Source organism: Diuraphis noxia, unplaced genomic scaffold, assembly GCF_037042655.1.
Source record: "Diuraphis noxia isolate RWA-SAM2 unplaced genomic scaffold, SU_Dnox_SAM2 contig0003, whole genome shotgun sequence".
Lineage (NCBI taxonomy): Eukaryota > Metazoa > Arthropoda > Insecta > Hemiptera > Aphididae > Diuraphis > Diuraphis noxia.
Genome location: NW_028301713.1, coordinates 44,418,135 through 44,444,058, shown reverse-complemented (window position 1 = coordinate 44,444,058; position 25,924 = coordinate 44,418,135). Strand labels below are relative to the sequence as shown.

Genomic DNA, 25,924 nt, shown 5'->3' with positions numbered 1-25,924 from the left:
TCTCGGTAAACTATTTATATTTAATTATTGTTAATATTTTTTGTACATTATTTATTGTATTTTTATGGTATAGCACGTTTTTTAATTTTTTTTTCATAACTGTTTAAAGTTCAAATAATTCTAACAAAATGTATTTACTATTTAATAGAAAATGTACAAATTATTTTATAGTTGAAATATCTTAGAACGACAAACCGTCTTCGCTCAGAATAGTTTTTTGTGTAAAATTATATTATATCATTGAATTAAAATTTGTTACAATTAAAATTGTTGTTTCCATGTATTGAGCCATCTGGTGTTGGTTATATCATTTATGTATCTTTTAGGTCATTTTAGGTGGGTCCAAAGATAGTTTTACACACAGAGCTTGTGACTGCGAGCTATTAGCATGGTTTATCAGCTAGGTAGTTCATTTCCTTCAATGCCGATGTGCCCGGAGACTCACATGATAGTGATTTGTTTGTTTTTATACAGGGCTTCGTTTAATTTGTTCAGTATTTTTATCGCTATGTCTCCGGGTTTAAACTGATTTTTATTGCTATTAAGGGCACCCAAGGAGTCACTGAATATTATGTGGTTGGGATGTTCGTCATCTAAGGTTATTTTTTTTTTATTATCTCGCGGCAACTAAGGCCATTGGGAAGGAGGTAGTATAGGCAGTAGTAGGGGGTACTGTATAGGTTCTAATGGAACTGTAGGTCGGTTTTACACGTGGGTGAGAGTTTTGGCAGAATTTCTATTGGGGCACCCGTAGGTTTCTGCCATGCCCCGGAGTGGGGGATGGCAGCACTTGTTTTCCGGACACCGTGACTTGCCCGGAGAAAAATGCCGCCCGATGGTCGAGGATCAAACCCGGTCCGGCTGAGCCACAACCGACGCGGTAGACCATCTAAGGTTAATTTGATCGCCTCGAGTTATTTGATCGCCTCGAGATCGCCTCGGCCTTATATATGGAACATGTGTTCGGTAGCTTCAATGTTACGTTTTGGTTCCTTAGTATTATTGAAATTCCTACTTGGTCTTGTGTCTTAGATGCGTCTGCAGTGTAGACTTCTAGGTATTCTTTGTAGTTTTCTAATATGCTTATCTGTAAATTTTTAGTGGAGTTTGTTGTTTTAGAAGTGATCTGCGTTTTGTATTTATGTCGAAAGTGGAAGTCCAAGGAGGTGAGGACAATTGTTCTCTAGTCATTGATTGATCCACGATAATGCCGTTATTCACTAGTTCATCGTATAAATCAGAGTTTTCTGATGGCAGTGGTAGGTTATTAGATATATAGGATCTACAGCCATGTATTTAAGCGATATAGGTCGTTCCTTTTAATCTCAGGTATGGGTTCGCCTGCTATATTATATAGGTATGCTATAGATTGGACTGCTGCGGAAAGCGCCAATCGTGAACCTTAGTCCAGCATTATTAGTACTGTTTATCGCATTTAAAATAGATCGAGATGCTGTTTTGTATACATTTTATCCGTAATATATTTTCGATTGAATGATTGACTTGTGAATTTTAATAAGTGTTCTAGAGTCATCTCCCTAGGAAGTGTGAGATAGTGTTTTTAAAATATTTAGTGATTGGTTGGTAGATGTTTTAAGATAGGTAGTGTATGTGGTGGGTTGCTAATATGTGAGTCAGCGGTCGAAGAAAATACCAAGTATTTTGACTGATTCTTTTGTTGAGATTAGAGTGTTATCTAATATGTAACTATTATAGTTCACCGACATTTCTTTTATTTTTGTAAATATGATTATGTTAGATTTTGCTGGTGAGGATTTGAATCTTGTCATGCTGGCCCATTCTGTTAAATTGTCGGTGGTTGTTTGGAGGAGTTTTTGTATTGATCTTATATTATTGCTACGATATGACTAATATTGAAATCATCAGCAAACAGGTCGCATTTTACGGGTGGTGAACAGTTTTTGGTTATGTCATTAATGGATTTATGGATATAAGAAAAAGAGTTACCGATAGCAGTGCTGAACCTTGCGGTACTCCGTTTTCCTGGATGAATTGAATTACAATTTAATACCATTCATTAAAGTAATATAGTGTGAGAGTGATCCACTACGTGTAATACCTATAGCAGAGCGACATCCACTTTCCCGATTTTTATAATTATTTATAAATAGGTAGGTACAACAAGTATAATATTTTATTGAACATTTAAAATATTATAAATTATGAAAGTAATGAGGAAAACGCATTCGGTCCCCATAGCTACCTACGAAGCAAAACTCCGTTTTAGATTTTAATAATTGTAGAAAAGAATCGCTTTCAATCTGATCATCGGCATATAGTTACCTACCTACCAACATCGATCGCTAATCGTCGGCCATCTTTATCCATACTGAACAATATCTTCACTCAGTCACAATTATATTTTTACACAACATTATATAGGTACCTGCAGCCTACCATATCATACAATACATCGTCGAAGGCTGAGCAACTCACGAAAGACAAGGAACCTGCAGTACCCATATAAATATATATATATATATATATATATATTTAATTACCTACTGAATAGTATGCCTATATAGCTCCAATAGTCCAATGCAGTAGTCATCAAGTACCTATATTTATACGCCATTATACCTACCTATATAAAATTACATTACAAATAATACCGACATTATATTATTATGTATACAATATTATCGACTAATTTTATTATTATATAACGTTCAAAGTTAACGATAACGTACATATATAGGTACAAGAATTCACCTGTGTGACCTGTACATCAATGGGTTCGACCGGAGTCTGCAGTGTATTTGACGGCAATTGGGTATCATTGACGTGCGATAGCGAACAGTTCGACATCGACAGTGGCCGCGTGCGTTGCCAGTACACGGTGGTCGATTACATGGCCACCGTGGATGGGACCGCGGTGATCGTCGTTCCGGCCGCGTTCCGTTGCGCGTCGCAGATGGTAGCGCACGTCGTATTGCCTGGCGACCGCCGCGGACACGCCGAGGTAACCGTCCGTCGTTGGGCGGTCCGGTGTGCTCGACCATATCGGTTCGCGTACGTCGATGGCCGGCACTACGAAGTAATGGGCGTCAGCGACACATTCACGTTCGTCCACTGCAGTGGTGGACCGTGCAACTGCGACGCCGATTTCCACGTGGAACAGCCGACAGGCGTACTACAAGCCGATGACCATCGTACGGCCGACCACTCGATGAGCGCATTCGTTTCGGCATTGATGAGTACGCGGTCCAGCGCCTGCTCACACTGTCCGGTCTGCAACGTACCGTCCAATCATCGACAAGTGTTAGAGTACTTGACTACAAACATCGATCGGTTGTCCGAAGTTCATTCGAAAATCGACAAGGATCACATCAAGTATTTTCATGAATACATAAAAACACAAATCCGTACACATTTACTGAGTAGCTGCAACTATTATACATTAATCAATTTTATATAGATATACAATGTAAGTTAGCTGGTTACTGGTTAGCAACCATTTGATGGCGTCTTTTATAGGATCTGAACTCTGAACCACCTCTGGGAACTTAAGTTAGTTACAGTGGCGTATTTAGGATTTTTTCTTGAGGGTGGATGACAAGAACTTTAGTTTACAGACCCGACCCAACTGGCAGTTTACTACCAAAAGTGCATCTTTCCCTACATTATTATAACATCAATACTCGTTTCCACTAAATGAATAAAGGCAATAATAAGAATATAATATAATATAAGCTATATATTATTCAATTTCACAATTATTTTTTCATCATTAACTAGTATCCACCTATACAAAATTCTACAATTTTAAATTATTATACGTATACCTAATCTGTTGTAGTCAGCAGTGGGTGTCGAGTTGGTATCTGTATAATGGATGTGTTAAATTTGAATCCAATTGTATAAAATTGTACACGAAAAACGATTCTGAACGGATACAATGAGTCAGCCTAGGATATTTTATATAACAAATTTTCGTAATATTTTTAATAATATTTTTAATTTTTGATAGATTTTAAAAGTATTGACAATTTTCAATTTGTTATTCAAGAGTACCTACTAACACTACTAACTAACTATATATACATCCAATTTTCTTCTAGAAACTTCCAGCAGAGTTGATGATTAGAATAATCAATAATGTCTTAATTAATTAGATTTAAATGTTATAAAACCGCAGTAGGAACACAAAAAATGAATAAGTGAAGACTATACGTTCTGTTAGCCTATATTTTATTGGTAATTGATAAGCGTATATTATTTTATGATATTATTATTGCCTGTTTTTCCCGGCCCTTTTGAAAACTACTAGGATTTTTTACTATTGATCCCCTAAAGTACCAACTATAGATTCCCTTTCACAGACTTTTAAAAAATAGACATCTATTATTGTAAAATCAATTTATTTTTGTTGAACCATCCAGAATCTAAAAATTTTGTAAAAATTACTTACCTATATCCAAATTTTTTCTTCAATAAAACCTGATATTTTCCGATTCATTTATTTTAAAGAATTACCATGTATGGCACTGTCTGTAGATAAATAGTCATATCGTGCGGACAATGCTATATTGTCTACATCGTGATGCATTGCTATATCGTTTTTGACTGTTAGGAAATTTTTTTACAATCATTATTTCACCAACAATAAAAAAGTGCATTTATTTTATTAGTTTTTTCACATATAGGATTCGTATAATTTTAATGATTTTTTTTAAAAATGGCGAAAAAAAAAACTCACTCGTCAGTTCACCACTCGATATCTACTTATGTGCCATCGTCCCATTGATGGTATCTTATATTTTAAATAATAAAAACTATTGATATTACCTAGTTATTATTTATTTGATCGAGGCTACAATTTTAAAAATTTATGATGCTGATTAGTGAAGAGCGCGCCCCAGAGACTTACTATGACTTTGGAATTATGTTAAAAAATACTATCATCAACTTTGAGTCACTCGACAAAATTTCAGCAGGCGCCCTATTATTTTGAAGTTAATACAGTGAAACTTTTTTTAACGGATCTCTCAAAATAACGGACGAAATTTTTGGAACGACAACATTGTATTTCTTCTCTTAATAGCGAACACTTCCAATTAACGGATGAAATTTAAGCGACTGAGAGTGTCCGGTATTTAGAGGTTTCACTATAGTCAATTACTCACTCTTAGAGTATTCGTAACATGATAAAAATGTAAAACAATACACAACATATAAAACATAGCATAAATATTGCATGTTAAATATTATATTATAAAAACCATTGCCAAAATACCAATTGCATTTGGGTTAAACCAATGTTTTTACAGACAAAAGCGCAGTCTAAACGAATATACTTCGTTATTGGAGTACCAGTATATAAAAACAAAAATGCTGAATCGAGAGATCGAAAACTGCCGACGGTTTGCGGACGATTTAGTATCGAATCTATTGAAAAACCGTAAAGCCATTTTCAAAACAGGCAACCATATGATTTACGTCAAAATGGACGAAACTACCGATAGTGAATCTACATCAAGTGAATATTTTATGAACTCAATTATTAATTCACAAAAACAAACGATTGTGAAGTTGACGTCAATATACAAAGAAATAACCATTATGATGAATACGATGCAATTGTTTGCAAAAGTATTATAATCGTTTACAATTAAAAAATAAATAATTTTTATTATTAAAAATTGTCAATATGTAATACATCATCTTAGTGAATTCGGAATTAATAGTTACTTACGCAGTCTGGCAGTCTTATAACTCTTATTATCATTTATTCATCCTTTCGGTTTATGATATCTTGATATCCTACTTAGTAACCGTTTAATGGGGTTAAGTAACGCGTAATATTGAAATTGTATTAGGAATAATATCAATAAAAAAAATAACATAACTTACAAGTTATAAGAATTCAAAAAATATGCGTTTAAGGCATTTGCTATTTATATTGTTTACCAAAATCTGTGCTTATAGGATTTGTTAAATTTTTCTGTGCCAATATAAAATTATCCGTTGTTATATAGTTAATGAGAAACCGAGCTATTGTATTATATTTTCATGTCTTAGGATTATGCATTATAATTGAAAAATCTTTGTATTTTAAAATTTTCTAAAAATAAATATTTTCATTATATATTTTTTTCAAACTTATTTAAATCTAATTTAATAAAAGGAATATATATATATACCTATTAAAAAACCAAAACAAAAATGAGAACTATTCATTATACCATTATTTTCTATTTTTCACAGTTCAAAAAATATTTTTGAGACTATGTTGAAAATTAACAAGGTATAGTGCAATTTCGTACCTACTAGAATACGTAGGTACATATCGTACTATATGTCCAGTTTATTAAAAGGCCTAGCAATTCTGTAGGTAATTGATCGTGTATTAATTTTTAAACACATATTTTTTCTTGTAAACCTAATGTACCTATACTTTCTTTGATTATACTATTATATATCCACTAGCTACTTTAGGCCTTAGGGGACTTGTTCAACTTTTGTGAACTGTTTGACCTTTCTATAATATTATCCCGCATGTTTGTAAAAATTCTACAATTTTCTTATTCAACATCATATAGTTTCTGATAGGAAAGTGAATCTAATATAAGGTGCATTCGAGAGGTCAAAGTTGAAAACAAAATGTGCGTAAAATCCTCAGTTTTCCCTTGATTTTTTGTTTCTCTTTTGTTTTTTATGTTTGAAAACTATTGAGAATTACTTTTGATCCCCCAAACTACCAGCTATATTCACTTTCCTTTCAGAAAACATGCAGTTGAAGAAAATCGAAGTCCCGAAAGAGGACAGACACACAAAAAGTGTTATTATATATTATGCAGTTATTATAATTCGGAAAGTTACTGCAACTGTGTATCATTAGTTAGAATTTGATACCGTCGTACAATATAATTGCCTGTGCGGGGTGGTACAACGATGCAGATTATAACTACTGGTATAACTGCAACAGATAAACAGATTTACTGCTCCACAGATTAACGAGACAACTTACGTCTTTGTGTATGGAAGAACCTACACAATAATATTATCTAATCTCTTTACAACATCGTAAGCAGCCTGCTGCAGCTGTACATTGGTTAGTAATCGGTACGATTTAAGATAATAGATACTAAAGTCCGTGGTAAACATCATTTCATATTTTAATTTTTAACCATTAAAATATTATCACACAATTACTCACAAAAAAAAAAAAAACAACATTAGGTAATATTAGTTTTGCTATTTGTTATTTGATTGAAAAAAGTTAAAATTGATAAAATATTTAAATAAATACCTTAGATGTACCTGTAATGGTTTAAAATTCCTAAACGCAAATAATGCAACATTATTGAAGTTCCTATTAAAAGTTCTAACTGCGATTATTAATTAAATCGAATACAGATGGCTTCTACTTCAGGTCCATCAGGATCTGAAAATCCCACCGATAACTTGAAAAAAGAACCGTCCAAAGGTATCCTAAAACCTTCAGTCAGTTATGAAGAAAAAGAGTGAGTTAATTTTAGAATAATATTAAGTCTTTTTAGGTATTTATGTATTTACTATAAATTATAATTCTGTTATTTTATATCTTAGAAAACAGAAAAAAATTGCTAACAAGTCTGCCAAATGGGACGAAATGAATATATTAAAGACTTTACATCCACCGGATAAAGATTATGGACACATGAAAGTGGATGAACCTAAGACACCTTACGAACGAGAAGTTAATGAAGATGATGACGAAATGGACAGCGGCGTAAATGCAGAGGAGTTGAGGAAAAGGTAAATAATGTCACTTTATCTAGTTTGAAATAAATTTTGATTCAGATAAATATTTTAAAATTATATATATATATGTATTTTATAAAGGTTTGTTAAGAATCATACTTACATCAAAATATAATTGTATCATACAACTTAGATTCTTAATCCCTATCTTAATTTATTTGATTAAAGTCTTGCAGTCCCTAGATCACATTGATGTTTAATTTTGATAAATTAATAATAATTTAATTTACTAGAATTGAGGAAGGAGGTAGACGGAAAAGTAGTTCATTCCAATCAGAAGAAGAAGCTGAATCTGAAGATGAATCTCCAGAAGATAAAAGTTTGTTATATTTTATAAAATTGATTAACTGTGTAGTGTATTTCATAATTTGTTCAACTAAGTTATTCAGGAACCAAAATTCTTGACATATTTAATAGTTAAAACTATATAATTTTAGTTACGAGAGAAATTTTTGAACAAAAAAGAAAGGAACATTATAATGAATTCCAGACTGCAAAAATACTGGCCAAGCAAATGATGGATGAAGATGAAGATGAAAATGATGATACTAATAAATCAAATGAAGCTAGTCTGGTATAAAGTACATTTTTCTTGTTGTTTGTTTTATAAAAGCTTATTGCACATTATTGAAGATCAAAAATGTATTGTGATTTATTATGGTATTTCATTGAGGTAACCTTTTGCATATTTGGCGATTTGTTTACTACAAATATAGATTGCTTATTATTTAATAAGTATCATTTAAATCAGTTAAAAAAAAAAAAAATTGAATCATAAATGATTAAATTTAACATTAAAAATGTTCAGTTTCTTTGAAGCACATAATTGGTTTTTATAAAATAGCTAATACACTATAAACATATTGTCTAACACAATTTATGTAAAATTATATTGCAAATATAACATTCAACATTTTTAAGCAATTGTATTTAAACTATTTATTTAGCTACATTTTGTAGTCATTGGTTTATGAAAGAGACATAAAATATTTCAACAAAAGTTAAGTACTTGTATTTCTTGGATATGTGCTTAAAGAAACAACGGTATTCGCAAAATAAAATAAAATGCTTAATTCTTCAAGTTATTCATTAAACTATAAAATTATGACTAGTTGAGTTTCATATTAAAATCTAAATATTTTGTTGATTTGATATTTCAATTCTGTAAAAAATCATAGCAGTTTTTTATAAATAAATATGGTAATATGTGATAATGTAATATTAACTGTATATTGTTGTATTAATTATACATTAATATCTTTAGTTATTATCTGTGAGATAAATTCTGTGGGAGAACCTGAACAAGTACCTAAGTATATTATAATGTATAATATGTTTGATAAACTACCTGAAAAACTAGGGTTTCATATAAAGGCTGGTTAGGCCTATTCATTGTTTTAGAATTCTGGGTCATTTACCTTCCCAGTCCTCCACTGAGCACCACTGTTAATATAATATAAATTAAAAAATATATTTTTAATTTTCAATCACGAAATAGACAATAGTTAAAATCTTTAGCTAACGATTTATTGAATTATATTTTTAGTACACTAATAAATTATAATAAATTGTTCTCGTGTAAAATAAATAACTTACTCAATTTTTTTAAATGTTTATGTTAACACTTTTTATTGTTAATTACAGTACAATTTACAGCCATATAATTAATTAGGTACAAAAAATTATCAACATTTTAATTTTTTATTGTTGGATTTTGTTAATAATTTTTTGTATACATAAACAGTATTGCATATTAGTTAACTAATTTTTATATTTTAAGAGCCCCTTGTTAAATTTTAAATAATAATTATTACATTTAATCATTTATTTTATACAAATTTGTCATTGAACTTATAATTACTCTTGAAATTTGTCAATACAAATCAGTATGATAATTAAATGTACTGTGACCTTTGTTTTTATACCGGGTTTACATTTGTTGTCTCCATTTTAACAAATGTATACATTTTTTTTTAACACGAGAAAGAACCAAAAAGATTACAGTTATAACTAAGAAATGCAATTTTTACCACATAAAAAAGAGAACTTTGGCTGTGAAATATTGTTTTTGTTATTTTGTTTTCAGGACTACAAAAAAGTGATTCAATAATTCGAAAAACACAAAAATTATGGAGTTTGAAACAGAAAAACTTTTTTTTGTATAAATGATATCAAAAGATATTTCACAGATACTGTTCTCTACTTTATTGTATATAAGTTTGGAAGCTTAACTCTTACTATAATCTTAGGACCTGTTTTACAATCATAGTTTAAACCTCAGTTATGCTTGAACCACTGATTTTACCGACCGAATTCCGTGGTTTAACCGGAGTTCAACTATTGTAATACGGACTCTTAGTGGTTTCAATCCCGTGCTAAACAGTTTTTGCTGTATTGTAGTGTTGTACACATTATAATATACTTAATATGGCTGTACATTTGTAAAAGGGTGACAACACGTGGAGGTGTAGCATCCTCTTAACACATTTATAGACCACATTTACTTTCTATCTACATTGAAACATTTATGTTTATAAATAGAGTTATATGCATCCCAAATTATGAAAACGCCTTAATATTTGACATCGGTTTTCAGTTTAAACAATATCCTTATTATTTGATTAGGTTAATGCTCAACTATAATCTCTATTTATTTTTATTTAAGATTTTATTTGTCTTATGTATATTTTAATTTTTAAAGTATTAAAGATTTGAAAAAATAAAGTTTAATTTACCTATTTATGTCAAGTGTTATATAATTTAAAAACGAGAGACTAAATTGTATATTAGAGACTTATTCTATATAATATAATAAATTCCTATGTAAAAATTATATCATGTAGTATTATTTTCTCTAAAATAAAAATTATAAATTATAAGCTGTTAAAGTGTGTGATATATACATTTATGTGACTTATTTACTAATAACTTTAGTTTAAAAAAAAAATGTTATCTGACCAGTTGGTATGTTAGTTAGGTTCATTTATAATTATTAACTATTATTTTTATCTGCTAGAATATGAATTAATTTAAAAATAATTAATATTTTGAATTAATTTATCAAAAATGTGGATCTTGAATAGATTTAAACTATGTAGATTTAATATATTTTGTTTACAAAATTTATAATCAAATTAAATTATATTTTTAAAAGTCGAAATAAATGCTTACAAATTGTTTTAAGCTAACATAGTAACATGTTAAAGATTCTTTACAGATTCATATTTTATAAAATTTCACACATATTTTTTATGTGTATATTAAAAGTGAATAAATTAAAATATTTTTTAATATAGTGTTATAGTATATTTTATTTTTAGTGAAACAATTGAGTAAAGATTGTTTTAATATATGATTACATAAAAATGTTGTAGTATAGGTAAGTTATAAAAAAGTATTTTAATATGATAATATAATGTACTAGAAGGCTTTAATATAAATGTAAATACTAATCATTGGTATATTTAATATCATACATTGTTTAGAACCACGATTTTCGACTGTCTTGATAATAAAAATGGTACTTTTTACAATTTTATTTTATTAATTTTTGGTATAGTAAATTTATACTTTTGGTTTTTATTTTTTTTATAAAATAGTAAAATGATATACTCTATTTAATGAGAGAACATGCCAGTTCTGTGCATCCACACATCACTCTGCTATCAAAACTAATTTCTTTATCACAAGATGTTATTAGGAGTTGTGTCTAAACACCAATTTTGTTTGAGATACGGCATGTAGCATGTTCTCTTGTAGAACAGAGTATAGTGTATGTTTAAATTTTTTTCTAAATACCCACACATCAGATGTTCTCAGTTTGTCAATATTTAATTTTGTTTAAGTTTGATTATTATTTTAAATTAGGGATTGAGAATCACTGGACTAGAATGGATAATAAAATATACATTTTTTGTTGTTGGAAAATACAATTAATAAAATAAAACAATAAATCATTGTATTGTTCACAAATTCATATAAGCTAATATATTTGACATTGGTAGTTAATAAATAACTATAGACGCTTCAGTAAATATTATGATTATTATTGTTATTATTATTGTTGTAACTTATAAGTGATCATAACTCAATAGCGTATCCAAGGGGGTGGCTAACGGGATTTAGCCCCCCCCCCCCCCACAAATGGCTAGTCCCCTGTGGGCGCCCCTATCATAACTCATAAGTGATAAGTCATAATAATATTTTAATATAAGTTATATGTACATTATTTTTAGATCTACTTACATCTCTATTATTTTGTTAACTTTGAGTACAAAATTCTAGTCAAAACTAAAAATTGTATAATTAAGTTGTAAATTTGTAAATTTTATATGTATACTATTTCTAGATGTGATACAACAGTAGACACTGATCTTATTTGGATGAACCAAAATAAAAATATTTATATAATTTTAATTGTTATCACCTTTTAAAATGAAAAATGAAAGTAAAATATTGATATTTTAATAAATCAAACTAACATTTTTGAATACTTACCATTTGCTATTTTTAGTCAACATAATATACTGTTATAAAATTGTAGGCTGTGGTTGGATTGGTTTGTTTAAGATAACTTTGAAATCAAAAATCAAATGAAATATTTTATGAGTTATTTTTACCATGAAACATAAAACAGTGAACCAGAATTTTCCTTGATAAAAAAAATTAAATTAATAAAAACTTCTTTTAATAAAAGATTAACGACATTAACGTTGTTTTAAGTTAAAACAACAACCAAATAACAATTGAAGAAGGTTCCAGGTATCTGAATACTAAATTAAATAATAGAACCTAATTAAAAGTCACTTCTTCAGTAGTATTGCATTGTTTCAAATTACCTTAAATTATGTTTGTTTTTTTTTTTTTTAAGTAACTGTTAATGTAAAATCACTAAAAGAGGTTTTTACAATTAAATGAATATTATTTTTAACTACTATCCAATACAGTGGCGTAATTACGGAGGTGCACAACGGTGCACTTGCAACCCCTGATATTATGTAGCAGGTCGCAGGTGCAAAGATGCTTTTGCACCTGCAGACGCTGAACTTAATACTTATTGAAATACAATACCAACTATATTTCATTGATTTGTTGAATTTTTTTTAAACTTATTTAAAAATGTTGTTATCAATTTTATTAATTTCATATAAATATAATATTTTTCTATGTATAATGTATCATAGTACAGACACAGCACATAAAGTATTTAAAATATAGGTGCCTACAGATTTCAATATTTACTTATGTTATATTGTTATCAAATATAAAAAGATACCTATAGTACACGCGAGCAACGCAATTAGCATTAAATATGAGTAATATGACTTAATTTGTCATTACGATTATTGTACTGATAAAAATTTTGCACCTGCTGACATTTAATGGAATTACACCATTGATCCAATATATGAGAATTAAACAAACATTTAAATTTGATGTTCTTCAGATAAGTCTAGAACACATTTTTTAAAAGTCATTATAAAATGACTACAATTTTAACAGTAAATTATTATACATATATTTTTGTATTTGTTATTAAAATTTTAATTATTTATAATAATAATATTTTGTATCACAAACGCACGACAAAGAATATTTTAATTCAAAAACGGTTTGCTAATTCACTTCTTACTATAAATATAGTTAACATAAATTATAATGATAAAATTAATAAAAATGACTGTTTCAAGTCGCCCAGATTGACAGTACTTAGTAGTCAATAACCAGATAAAACTATTGTAAAATCATGAAGTATTAAAATTTTTATTTCTATCTGTAAATTCAATAACTTAAAACAACTGCTTTCAATTTGACTTGCTATAAATCATTTAAAATGCACCTAATGATTGGATATTTAATTAAGTTAAGGGGACATGATACCCTCATGTATTGTTTCTGTCTCACAAATGCGCAACAGCAATTTTTATGCTCAACAGAACAGATATAATAGCTCTGTTAGTTTAAAATTTAGAGTGAATTGACCTCTTATAAAAATTAAAGGTAACATTATTATCAAGGGCTTCTCATAGGTTTTTTATTATACTTTAATTTTTAAACGAGTTATGAGTATTATAAAATTGTAACTAGTTAATTTAACTTGAAATACTCATAACGTTATCACTCATAACGTTATCACTCATAATCGCTCCGCTCAGAATCTAAAATTGGTTATGGATCCTTGGAATAGTATAGCTACTGTAGTTTGATGCAGGCATTTTTGTTTTTTAAATCAGTTAAGTAGCTTCAAAGATTACCCTGAATAAGCGAACAATTTTTCTTCTTTCTATATTAAATATACATAGATTAAAGACTTTCTTTGCTTATATTAAATCATTTTTTTTTTTTTTTTATTCTTAATATTTATAATAATATGTAAATCAATACAGATATATATTTTTATTTCACAAATTTATTTAAATTACATTTAATAGTGGTAGTTACATAATCAGTAATTTTTTATGAGTAGTTCAACATAAGAAGTCAAATTGGCCACATGAATTTTTTCCTACAAATAAATATAAGAATAAAATAGTTAGTTCTTATCTTTATACATCTTCTTTAAGGCTTTGCTTATAAACCCAAAGGTTAATGTATGCATTAAGCATGTACAAAGTATTCATTAATAATACAAGACAACGGCTCACATTAATATAAAATTACACATAAATAAATTAATACTACCTCGAGTGTGGTTTCAATACTTCGGAGTCCTACAATACCATCTTCTAAAGTAGACTCATTGAGTACAGCTATATAAGGTATGCCTAGACAGTCAGAATCTGTGAACTGCGATTCGAGAGACTTTTTCGCCATGTTTGGAGTTATTAAGGTAGACACCCCAGATTTTTTTAAATTAAGTCCCAAGTACACAGAAAGTTGCCTCAGTTCGTCAGCTTTTTTGGCATCTAAAAATGATTTAAATCAATCCGTTAAAAATAAATCGATGATTTCACACTTGACTATTGTGCCTGACTTAATAGCGGAGCCGCAAATGTTATTTTATATGGAGCCAATTTACGATGGAACCGGAAAACTTCCCTGCGATCATTATGATAAGGCAATTCTGTATATCCATCACACAGAAACACCATACACGCTTTCTCAAGACTAGTTTCACTTTCCACTATGTGAGGCAAGACTTTTCTTTTTCCTACTCTTGACTATTTATTTTATTGAAACAAACAAAATTAATTATTTATAATATTGGAAGATTATTATTTATTATTGGCATTTACTACTCACTAAAAATATTTCTTGTTCTGCTGGCTCGAGACTATCAAACATTTTAGTGCTTACGTTACGTATGGTTTCAATTGTCTCCTGTCCCCATTCAAATTCAGCTCGGATTTCCGTGCTCTCTTGCCCATTATCATCAGTCGATATTTCGGTCAATGAAAATCTACCGGGATTGGCAGAGAACTACGAAATACGAATAATTTACATCATAAATATCAGTCTGTCAAGTTTTTATTTCATATTACTTTTCTCCACCAAATTTTGCGTTGTCTTTGCCAGTGATAAAAAAATTGTTGACCTTCTTCTGGTATACAAAATGCAAAATACTTAAATCTTGTAAAATTCTTTGGGCTACATTAGGAAAAATAAGAGGTCATGTAAAAAAAAAATTTTGTATAGTAGCTTTATATAAATGCTTTGATATGTTATTTGGATATGTTTGATGATGTTTATGTAAGTATATCTCCAGGGAAATATTTTAATACATCTCATTGTTTAGTTAGCGTTGTTTTCCTACTTCCTTTCATTTTCCATAACTTAAATTCTTCTTATGTTATTTCATTTACATCATATTTATAGAACTCACGGGCTTGTTCAAACATCATTAAATTAATGTATTAATTAGCTCTATGGTCTTGATTTTCCACTATTCACAGAACTGTAGAAAACACACACATACACATTAGCTAAATTACTTGAGCAAATTGTATATTCTAAAGATAAATGCAACTTAAACCAAATTTTTATCACTATAACCAATACGGCTTAAGACTCAGTAAGTTAACCGTTCCTGTAGTAACATTGGATTCACAATTATATCTGAGACACAAATATGTTGACTATGTAGTCTACATGGATTTAAAAAAAAAACATTTAATACTGTAAACCATGGCTTTCTAAGTCATTGGGTAATGGGTATCAAAAACTGTCTCAATAAGTTCCATCCGGTGTACTGAAATTTGATCATTTTAATCTCTTAATTTTCATTGTAATTGTCAATTAAATCTAAAAATGGCTAGTTTTCTCTATGCTAATGACATAAAAATAAATGTATAAATATTTGCACTCCTAATAGCTGTTATAAAATTCAAGCTGAACAAGATATCTTCTCTACTTGGGTGAAAAGTGTTGGTCTTCAACCAAATATTAACAAATGCCAAATAGGCTTTTTTTTGACAACATATCTACATATCTAACATATCTCACACTACTTCCTCATTCAACGATATTCTTCTGGAACATTTAACCTAATTTTTATATATAGGCAACCATTTTACTGCAACCTTGAATTTCAACAACCATATAATTATTGATTGTCACAGTTAATAATGTTCCTAAAATTCTTCGCTTCGATACATCACGCACACATATCACAGACTTTCAATTCTATAGTTAGCATTTGTACTTTTTATTTCATATTAGTTCACTTAAAACTAGAATACAGCATATTTTGGGATCCTTATCTTGTTAAGAGCAAATATTAAGACTTGAGTGGGTACAAAATCTACTCCTTTCTTACTCAGCCGTTTTCAACATTGAGCACACTCACCATGATTAATTCCTCATATAATTTCACATTCCAATACAGGTTTAACATTAAGATAATAACCAGTAGGTAATATAGTCATGTTAAGATGACTTTTATAACTTTACAGATATCATGACATTACCACAACGGCATTTTTCGGTGATAAATTTATAATATCATTATCAGGGCTCGAGACTTCTAGCACTAAAAAACCTTAAAATATGCACTATAATATGCTTTAAAAAATGATAAAATATGATAAAATATGCACTATAATATGCCCAATAAAAAAATTTAATATGCTAAAAAAAAATTATTTTCATTAATTCTAATAATATTTATTTTTAATCTAATTGATAATTCTAAAAAATAATTGGCGTCCGCACTGAAGTCATTTTGTAACTGTGGCTTTATACGTTTTAACATTTTACTTTTGTAAATTAGGAATTTAGCCACTCACTAAGTATAAACCACAAAATTACTTCATTTTTTTCAAATTAACAAATTATATGCAAAAAATAGCACAATACTTATAAAAATAGCAGAAAAAATGCAAAAACCCTAAAATATGCACTAAAAACTTTTAAAGCTGCATTTGTTTTAGTATGAAACGGATTTGTAGCTTACTCTGCTATATTTTAACATATTATAAATAAATATGCAATTGCTAGAAGTCTCGAGCCCTGATTATTATAGTATATGGTACCTAAAATTAAAATCATTAATTTTGTATATTAGCATGGCTTCGCTATTTCACCATTTTATCAGATGACTATAAAAATGGTAGATGCCAGATGATGGTATTACTTTTATATTATAATCTAAACAGTAAACAGTAAATACATATTTAAGACAACAAAATTGTAATCCTATGTCTATGCCCTATACTAGCCTATCATTTAGTTTCTGTAATCATATTTCATATTTATTTTTTGTTTTTAAAATTTTTTTTTCAATCTGTAACAAAAAAGAACAACTGAGGAAGTAATATGTAATAAAAAAAATAAAAATGACAAATTAAACAGAGTGTAGAAGCCTCCCGTGGAGACACTATAAAAGACATGAGTATTACAATTGAATATTAGTATGTCAATAGATTTCTATACCATTTGAGCTTGAGACATTAGGGAGGATTTCCATGGATAGTCAAGGAAGAGATATCGTGCATGAGTGAGTTTCTGTGATTTAAAAGGCAGTTATTGAATCTTTTTAGTGTGTTTTAACCACGTCTGCAACAAAGGGTACGGAGAGGTTGTGCTTTAGTGATTTTTAGAGTTTTGGATTGATAAGTTTGTATTCTATTGACGTTAATAGGTTTTAGTGATCCCCAGAGCTGTAAACCATAGACCCATATTGGTTTAAGTAGCATTTTGCATACAAGGAGCTTGTTGTTCAGATGAATATATTTAGAGGTCAATAAGTGTCGGAGCTGGAGCACATATTTAAGTATGAAATTATTATAATTTTATTAATTTTTACTTAAAAAGTATTTTAACGGTTTCTAAGGGTTTAGATATCTTATATATTACCTAAAACATTTTCTATCTCCAACTCTAGAATCCATTAAATCTGGTTGTTCACAGAGACTTCTTGAATCAGCGAAACCGAATGGTAGTTGATTATTGGAAAACTGTTTAGCATTCATAAACGGATCTTTAAGACCTTGGATAAAACCAACGTAGTAGTAGTAATAATAATAATAATAATAAAAATAATAATAAAAATAATAATAATAATAATACAATTTTATTGTTACCTCAAATATTTAATGGTTATTAATTTTTTTTTTTTTTTTATCTTGAAAGATATATTATTATAATTATTAGATATAGGTTAGTAAAATACATTAATCTTACTTATAATATCATTGAAATGTTTTTCCCAGACGTTACAAAATTGAAATACACTTTCATCTCTACTAGTAACATTGCTATACAACCATTCACTTCTGATATTTTGACATAGTAGTTCACCTGTAGAACCATATTTTAAATGGTCAACAGTATTATTTATGACTATAGGTTCCATATATGCATAAGCTTTGCACATAGACAATATTCTGTTTAATAGGCTCATTTGTAGTCTTAAAATTGAATAAGTAATTTAAATAAAATATAATAATAATTTAATTAAAAATATAACTATGAGTCGATGAATAACTGTTTATAAAAAATTATTATTTTTATTAGACTTGATTTGTGGGAGCAACAAAATAATCTTCTTCCACAACTAATGCATTACACATAATTTCTCTCCTTGTGATTTTGTCTGATGATAGATCTTTTCTCAAACCAGTGTTCCTGAAAATTATTATTACTTTTGAATAAAATTTGGACTAAATTTTTAAAAAACTTATAAAGTTAAATCATAGGTATATTTCAAAAATCTATCAACATATTTTAATCTTTTATAAGAATTAATGAATAAATGAAAGGAAACTCTAAGTATATTTAATTAAACAAATTTTTACTTTAAAATAAAAATAGTGAAAAACTAAGATATAAAGATATATATTTTGTCTTTTATCTAAGGTTAATGATATATTAAACAATGAATAAGTAATATAAATGTAGTATATTTTATTATTATAAAGTGTTAACCACGTCATGCATAGTAATATAAAATATTATTACATAAATATCACTATTATAATTAGTTTAACTTCAATGAACAGATATAATTTTAATTCACTTGATGATTTATGTGTACAAAGAAAAGATACATTTTAACAAAATATTATACATTTGTAAAAGAAATAATACAATTAGTTTTCCATAAAATTATAAAGATGGTGGAACTAATTAATAATTTAAATTTTAACTTGGATAAAATACTTAAAATCTAAAAATAATATAAAATAACATTAAAACTGTTTCTAGTATGGACATGTATTGGCATTACATTTTTATTACATAATTACTGTTACAGGATTATAATATATTAAATCCAAAGAAAATATTTGACTTATTTATCTTGACATACCAGATCGGTTTAAAATATTATTTTCAGTTGATGTTTGATTTATATTAAACTTAATGTGGTTTGGTTGGCTTCTTAAGTTTGGATCAGGCCGATGTTTTAAATTTGGTAATATACCTGAAAAAGGAGCACGATGATGTGATGCTAGGTGCCTCTTATGGTGATTAAAAGTTCTATGTTGAAAACTTCTGAACTGATTTTGTATGGGTTCAACATTTTTATGGTGGTCAGATTTATCAAATTTGGAAATTTTTAATCGAGCATTTGAATATGTTGAATTATTTAGGGTTTCTTCAGTACTTGTTGATTGTTTTCTTTTATTTGTAGGTGTGTTTGATTGTTTGGCACTGTTATGTGTATGCATTCTAGAACAATGACTTTCATTAGGAACTTGTGACTCTTTGGGTTGGATATTTTTTGTAGAACCAGAAAACTCGCTTATTTTTTTATTTTCCGCTATAAGCTCATCAGTATTCAGTAACTTTGAAAGTGGTTTTGGTCTAATCAAACTTTTAGTTGGCAATTGCTTGTTTTTAAATGATGACCAAATATGTTTACGTTCTTCAATGGTTAATTGCTCTTCGACAGACTCAACAAGCATAGAATCATGTTCTTTAAAATCACTGATCAATTCAAAATTGTATCTGATTAGATGGTTTAGTACAGGATCCTTTGTATTAGGAAGTAGATGATAATAATTTTTTGTCGAATCAAATGAAAATAAGTCATTAGTTTGATCATATGATACTTTTCGACTTATATGTTGTAAATCTACAACACTGCTGGCCATTCCTAATTTAGAAATTTGACGATAATATGCTTTTGGTTCTACAGTTCCTTTTGCTAATAATCTGTTAACAAAAACAGTTTTTTTTTGACCAAACCGTAAACATCTATAGATGGCTTGTAAATCATTACTTGGATTCCATGATGTACTGAGTAGCAATACTCTATTAGCACCAACCATATTATATCCAAGGACACCAGTACCCATGGATAAAAGAAAAGCTTTAGCAGTATTTTCAGGGTTATTAAAAGCTTCACACATTTGATTTCGTATAGATAGAGGTGTTTTACCATCCATTCTAAGATAATCTTCTCCTAATACCCATTTCTTCTCTTGTTTTAAAAAATATTCCAAAGCATCTAAAGCTAATGGTGATTTTAAAAAACAAAGTACTTTTTCATTTCGTTTAGAACATTCGTGAATTGTATTTAAAACATATGTGATTTTATTGCTTTGTTTAGCATCAAAAAATCTTGGATCTTCTCCATAACTATCAATCCATGACAAGTCCTTTGATAATTTTTCATCAACTGCAGTCCCTAATTCACGTTGTTTGCTATTTTTAAAATTTTTCAATCTATACAATGTTATTGGATGTAATGTTATTAATGTTAACACATGTAAGCATAAAAATACATTAAAACCATCATTAGATGTTTTGTTATAATGCAAGAATTTCTCATATAGTTCACATTGGAACTTAGTTAAATTAACCTCAATTGTGTATTCTATTTTGTTTGTAAACAAAGGTTTTAGGTTCTTATCATCAATTCGATGGACAGTATTTTGTAAGAGTTTATGTAAAATGAATGTACGTTGTTTCATTATTTTAACATCCTCATCATGAGAGTCTATAAATTGGCCAGCATCAATTGGTTTGATAAATGTTGTAACAAAATCTGTAAGATTTCCCAATATATTAGGTTTGACAAACTCCACTAATGTATGATATTCTTTAAGAGAATTTTGCATAGGAGTTCCTGTTAATACTATTCTTCTTTTTGTTCTGATTTGTGTTAAACTTTTTAATAGTATAGTTTGGGTGTTTTTAATATAGTGCCCTTCATCCAGAATAACTACATCTGGCCCAGGATCAACTAAAGTATGATAGAATGCTTCTTGTAAATCACTTTGTTTACAATTCACTAAACTCTTAAAGTTCTCATAACTAAGAATAAGAATCCCGCCTTTAGATTTCCATGTCGCTATGTTTGTTATATTGTATAATTTCTGAGTTTTAGGCAGATCATAAATTTTGACAATTTCATCTATGTCAATATTTTTTAACCACTTATATATTTCATCCATCCAATTATAAATCAATCCAGGTGGACAAATAATTAAAAATGTTTTTATATTAATTTGTGTATGGCATAATATAGTATATATTAAAGTTATAATTTGCAAAGTTTTACCGATGCCCATTCGGTGGGCTAAAATACACCCGGTCCCTTCAGTGGTATTTGTTTTTTCCACAGTTTCAAAAACTGTATTCCATACAAAATGAATACCTTCCACCTGATGTATTTTCAAGACTTTAGCTAATTCTTTTCTAATCTTTACTATTGGTGTTTTTTTAACAGTATCGAATTCTAATACTATATCATGAGGCTTTAAATGTAATTCTTTAACTATACTCAACGTTTCATTATTTCGAATAATCTGCCGTCTTCTTAAATTAAAGTCAGCTTTTCTTGCTTCATCTACAGCTTCATTAGAAACCTTTGGTTTAACCTTCCTGATTTTTGGTGTAGGTGTTTTCAGTTGTGATTTAGATTTTGGAATAATATCTTGACTTTGTTTAGAAGGCGAAATTATATCTTGGTTAGAATTATCATTGTCAAACATACCTTTAATGTCTGATCCTATTACATAGCTTATTATGTCTTCATTTTTTATAGGTTTACTTTCTGTTGTATTTTGTTTCTTGCAGCCATTACAATCATCCAATTCTTCATACTCATCATCTGATGACAATATTATAGTGTATTGGCCACCAAATATGTTTGTCATGAGTTTGTCACATTTATTTTCAGTTTTTATTGTTTGATTTAAACAATTATCACTTGATGCTTGTGAACTTGAAACTATAGTGTCTTCTGATACTATAGGTATATGGGGACAACTAGATATTAGACTACCTGTAACTTCTTGACTGTCATTTTTAATAGTAGGTAATGGTCTAAAATTATGTGCAAAATTTAAGAATGTAGATTCATTTACATCTAATTGCTCTACAACATGAGTTAAATTAATTGCAGTACTTTGGATTAATCCTTTAATTTTATTATTAAGATTAATATTTTCCATAATATTTTTTAGGTCAACATCATGTTTTTGCAATTCTTCCAACTTGGAAAATAGCATTTTTATAATATTAAAAACATCAGTTAATGTATGTTTATACTTGTTAGAATATAAAATATATTCAAATGTTTGATTTAGTTCTGGGTATTTTGTCATCAACTCAAGTATAATATCATTATTAGTTGCACTATTTTTACCAACTTGTTTATTAATTAATTTTGATTTATTCTTTGACATATTTTGACATTTATTTTTTTGTACTTTTGCTTTGTGCATCTTAGTGTTTTTGCTAGTTTTTGACATATTTGAATCCAGGATCTACATTAAAAAAAAATTATCTAATAAGAATATTAATAATTGGTGAATAAATCATAAGTACTAACTAAATTTATTTAAATTGTTTAAACTCTTCCTTTTACTGGAAGAACTTCATTACTTAAAATGACTTAATAATTAACTCTACAAATATAGCTTATTTTAATGTAATAAAAAAAAATAAACAAAATACTCATAATCTTGAATAGAGCGCGCTATATTTATAATTGTTAAGCTTAACATACCAAATGTATATAGATCATTTTATAATTAGTATTATTAGTGTTAAAAGAAAATACTAGTCAATTGATCTTTTACAATTACAATACAATTCAAAGGTTACAGAAATAGTTAAAGAATTGTTTTCAATATTTTTACATACAAATCAGTTGTTAGCAAAATATAATAAAACAAATAGTAAAAATAGTGTTATATAAAAAATATTTATGTAACCTTACTTTTCTTTGAGTATGGAAAACAAAATTTACTTTACGTCTTCTTAGATTTTCTCAGGAAATTGATTAGGTGTGTTACGAGGGACTTTTATTAAAGTTGAAAAAAAAAATGTTCTTCCTCCATATTATTATCACCATAAAATACTCTACACTTGGCTGGAATCCTTATGGTAGTGACATTGCACTTTGTCTACATTTAATTTTTGCCCACGATATCACATTTTATAACCATTGGTATATTGTATCCAATATATATTGTAATCAATGACACAACCTTAAAAGCTTCTAATAAAGACTTAATATCTGTTATTAAATTCACTCAAATTAAAATGTTGGAAGCAGAAATCCAGAAATTAAGTATTTTGTAATAATAGTGAATACTAAATTTAAGTTTTGAAATTTTATTAAAAATGAGATTAGAAAAAATAATTTAAAGTGATTCACCTAGGCATGCTAACCTATTCTATCTTTAATAAAACAGTTGTTCAAAAACTGATTTTTAATTTCCCTAATTACTTAGACTATATTTACAAATTTTTGAAATGTTTTGAATTACTTAAGGGGTGTCTTATGGACACAAATAGATGCATATATCTGTTTTTCATAATATGTTAATTCCCCTTTATACTCTAAATCAGGGGTTACTGGTTACCAATTAATATTTTTGGAGACCCAAATAAGGAATCTTGAATATATTTGTGGGCCATCAAAATTGCAGAGGTTGGTAAAAACCAATGAATAAAAATGATAAATTACAGTACCAAAACGTATATTATTGAGTTATACTTTTTTCTTTTGTTTGCGGCTCAAATAAAATGTGTCCACGGGCCGGGACCCCTGCTCTAAATTATTTATTGAATAATTTTTCTGAAAATTATGACATGCCAGAATCAAAATTCATACAAGTAGTTTCTGATATATACATTGTATACTAAGAATAAAAGGTCACTTGACAAGATCCAAATACTAACACAAAGGGTATAAAAATACAAACATCAAAAACTTACAAGTACATAGTAACAAAAACAGCATACATAAAAACACGAAAACAGTAATAAATTTAATTTTAACTTATGACTTGTCGGGGGGGGGGGGGGGGAGGCAAAAATACACTATTTATAGTTCTTATTTTAAATAGTTGTTTTATTAGAAAAAAAAGTTTACATTATAGGTAAGCACCATAATTATATAAATAAATATCATTACAAATATTAATATGCCCAATAATATATTATACTAAAAATAGTAGGTATCTAACTATATTTATAGAAGTATTATGAAAAAAATCAAAGCAATTAAAATGTTTCTAAAATATGGCACAAATGAACAATATTTTATATTACTTAATACAAAGAACTATAAATTGTAAATAATTGATAATAAATAAAATTTGAAGTATAAAAGTATATATCAACTTGCACTTATAAATTAATTTATAATATATTTATTAGTTAAGGTTTTAGACCATAGTATTAAACATGATAAGGAAATTAGAACAATTCAGTTCTAAATTTAATATTTGGAATGAAATGTTCAGCTGATAGTACCTGAGATTTCGGCTCTTTTACAAGATACTATTTAATATCTATTTCTTTCTTATCTTATTTTGGAGACTTTACCAACAACTACAAAAATAAATTTTTTTTGGAACGGTAACGTCCCTAAAGATTGGGCCACTGATCAAGTATAATGACTTAAGCTTAAAATAGTTGAAAATATTTCATGTGAATATAAATAACTTAAAGAACACATGAATTATTTTTTTATATATTTTACACCTAAATATAAATATGTAAAAATAAATAAATATAAAATGGTAAGCAACGTTTAATTGTCAAACCTCAGACATGATTTTTTAGATAAGATATTTTTAAATTTGTATACTTATAAAATTGTGATAGCTTATTACTGTAGACACCAAATATTGTGATAGGTGTGATCTTTCTTTAGGTGAATGGGTTGCAGTTATTAACTATTATAGCACTTACTATTACTATACTATTATTTATTTAGTATTTACATCATATTTTTCTCATATCTCAAACAAATTAAACTTATAGGCGTAACTTATTATTATTATTACATATCTACCTAATTTTTATATTGCATGATTTAAATCTATTAGTATATTACATCTATCATATTATTATATAGTACATACCAATTCTCCAGAACAGTTATGAGAGGTGGCACCTTTGAAGTATCAATGTTAGTGATACAATCAGCAAATTTAACTGAAGCACTCAAAACCTCAAAACCCCCTTGTTTTGAAAATCCAACATGTGACACGGTTTCCAGGCGATTAACTAAATCTTTGTCCAAAGCAGTACTTTTTTCTACAATACTACCAAGCCACTTGACAACTTTCGGAGTACAGTGGCGCAAATTTTTCTTCTGGAATGTTGTTGATAATATTTTGGACATGATTTAATAACTATTTAGTGTAATAAGGGACCATGAGTTTATCGGGTAATGGGTATAGAGAATCGAACCGTCTTACGTTTATAACAATTTATATTATAACTAGCTGCTGTCGGAAACTCGCTGTCC

The 25,924-nt window shown here is 28.3% G+C and overlaps 4 protein-coding genes across 8 annotated transcripts; 2 read left to right on the top strand and 2 right to left on the bottom strand.

Annotated features, from left to right (window-relative positions):
* Window positions 1–2,752: 2,752 nt before the first annotated feature.
* On the top strand, window positions 2,753–5,998 carry LOC107170707 (uncharacterized). The gene is made up of 2 exons (XM_015520891.2): window positions 2,753–3,354; window positions 5,292–5,998. The coding sequence occupies exons 1-2, from the start codon at window positions 2,753–2,755 to the stop codon at window positions 5,620–5,622; spliced, it is 933 nt and encodes a 310-aa protein (XP_015376377.1). The 3' UTR covers window positions 5,623–5,998.
* Window positions 5,999–6,916: 918 nt separating this feature from the next.
* LOC107170704 (protein phosphatase inhibitor 2-like) lies at window positions 6,917–10,655 on the top strand. Of its 5 annotated transcripts, none has more exons than XM_015520887.2 (6): window positions 6,917–7,075; window positions 7,381–7,487; window positions 7,573–7,761; window positions 8,001–8,086; window positions 8,205–8,341; window positions 9,854–10,655. In XM_015520887.2, exons 2-6 carry the CDS (start codon window positions 7,381–7,383, stop codon window positions 9,875–9,877), a joined length of 543 nt encoding a protein of 180 aa, XP_015376373.1. In that variant the 5' UTR covers window positions 6,917–7,075; the 3' UTR covers window positions 9,878–10,655. The 5 variants fall into 5 exon arrangements, with proteins under 5 accessions (XP_015376373.1, XP_015376374.1, XP_015376371.1 ...); XM_015520888.2 differs by having other exon boundaries at window positions 6,932–7,086; XM_015520885.2 differs by lacking the exon at window positions 6,917–7,075 and adding an exon at window positions 7,077–7,203 and having other exon boundaries at window positions 7,279–7,487.
* Window positions 10,656–14,144: 3,489 nt separating this feature from the next.
* Window positions 14,145–25,677, bottom strand: PolG2 (DNA polymerase subunit gamma-2, mitochondrial). The gene is made up of 8 exons (XM_015520893.2): window positions 25,536–25,677; window positions 18,388–18,831; window positions 18,061–18,193; window positions 15,249–15,354; window positions 15,010–15,186; window positions 14,741–14,927; window positions 14,449–14,672; window positions 14,145–14,272 (listed from the first exon to the last, which is right to left on the bottom strand). Exons 2-8 carry the CDS (start codon window positions 18,605–18,607, stop codon window positions 14,213–14,215), a joined length of 1,107 nt encoding a protein of 368 aa, XP_015376379.1. The 5' UTR covers window positions 18,608–18,831; window positions 25,536–25,677; the 3' UTR covers window positions 14,145–14,212.
* On the bottom strand, window positions 19,087–25,678 carry LOC107170708 (chromatin remodeler ATRX homolog). Its single transcript, XM_015520892.2, has 2 exons — window positions 25,536–25,678; window positions 19,087–22,922 (listed from the first exon to the last, which is right to left on the bottom strand). The coding sequence occupies exon 2, from the start codon at window positions 22,905–22,907 to the stop codon at window positions 19,500–19,502; it is 3,408 nt and encodes a 1,135-aa protein (XP_015376378.2). The 5' UTR covers window positions 22,908–22,922; window positions 25,536–25,678; the 3' UTR covers window positions 19,087–19,499.
* Between the last annotated feature and the right edge of the window lie 246 nt (window positions 25,679–25,924).

Excerpts from the sequence above, each read along its gene's own strand:
- LOC107170707 (XM_015520891.2), top strand. The coding sequence starts at position 2,753 with ATGGGTTCGACCGGAGTCTGCAGTGTATTTGACGGCAATTGGGTATCA. Across the intron at positions 3,355-5,291 it reads ATCGACAAGGATCACATCAA|ACAAAAGCGCAGTCTAAACG; the intron begins GTATTTTCATGA and ends ATGTTTTTACAG.
- LOC107170704 (XM_015520887.2), top strand. The coding sequence starts at position 7,381 with ATGGCTTCTACTTCAGGTCCATCAGGATCTGAAAATCCCACCGATAAC. Across the intron at positions 7,488-7,572 it reads GTCAGTTATGAAGAAAAAGA|AAAACAGAAAAAAATTGCTA; the intron begins GTGAGTTAATTT and ends TTTATATCTTAG. Across the intron at positions 8,087-8,204 it reads TGAATCTCCAGAAGATAAAA|TTACGAGAGAAATTTTTGAA; the intron begins GTTTGTTATATT and ends ATATAATTTTAG.
- PolG2 (XM_015520893.2), bottom strand. The coding sequence starts at position 18,607 with ATGAGCCTATTAAACAGAATATTGTCTATGTGCAAAGCTTATGCATAT. Across the intron at positions 14,928-15,009 it reads CAGAACAAGAAATATTTTTA|TCAAGAGTAGGAAAAAGAAA; the intron begins GTGAGTAGTAAA and ends TAAAATAAATAG. Across the intron at positions 14,273-14,448 it reads GTATTGAAACCACACTCGAG|GAAAAAATTCATGTGGCCAA; the intron begins GTAGTATTAATT and ends ATTTATTTGTAG.
- LOC107170708 (XM_015520892.2), bottom strand. The coding sequence starts at position 22,907 with ATGTCAAAAACTAGCAAAAACACTAAGATGCACAAAGCAAAAGTACAA.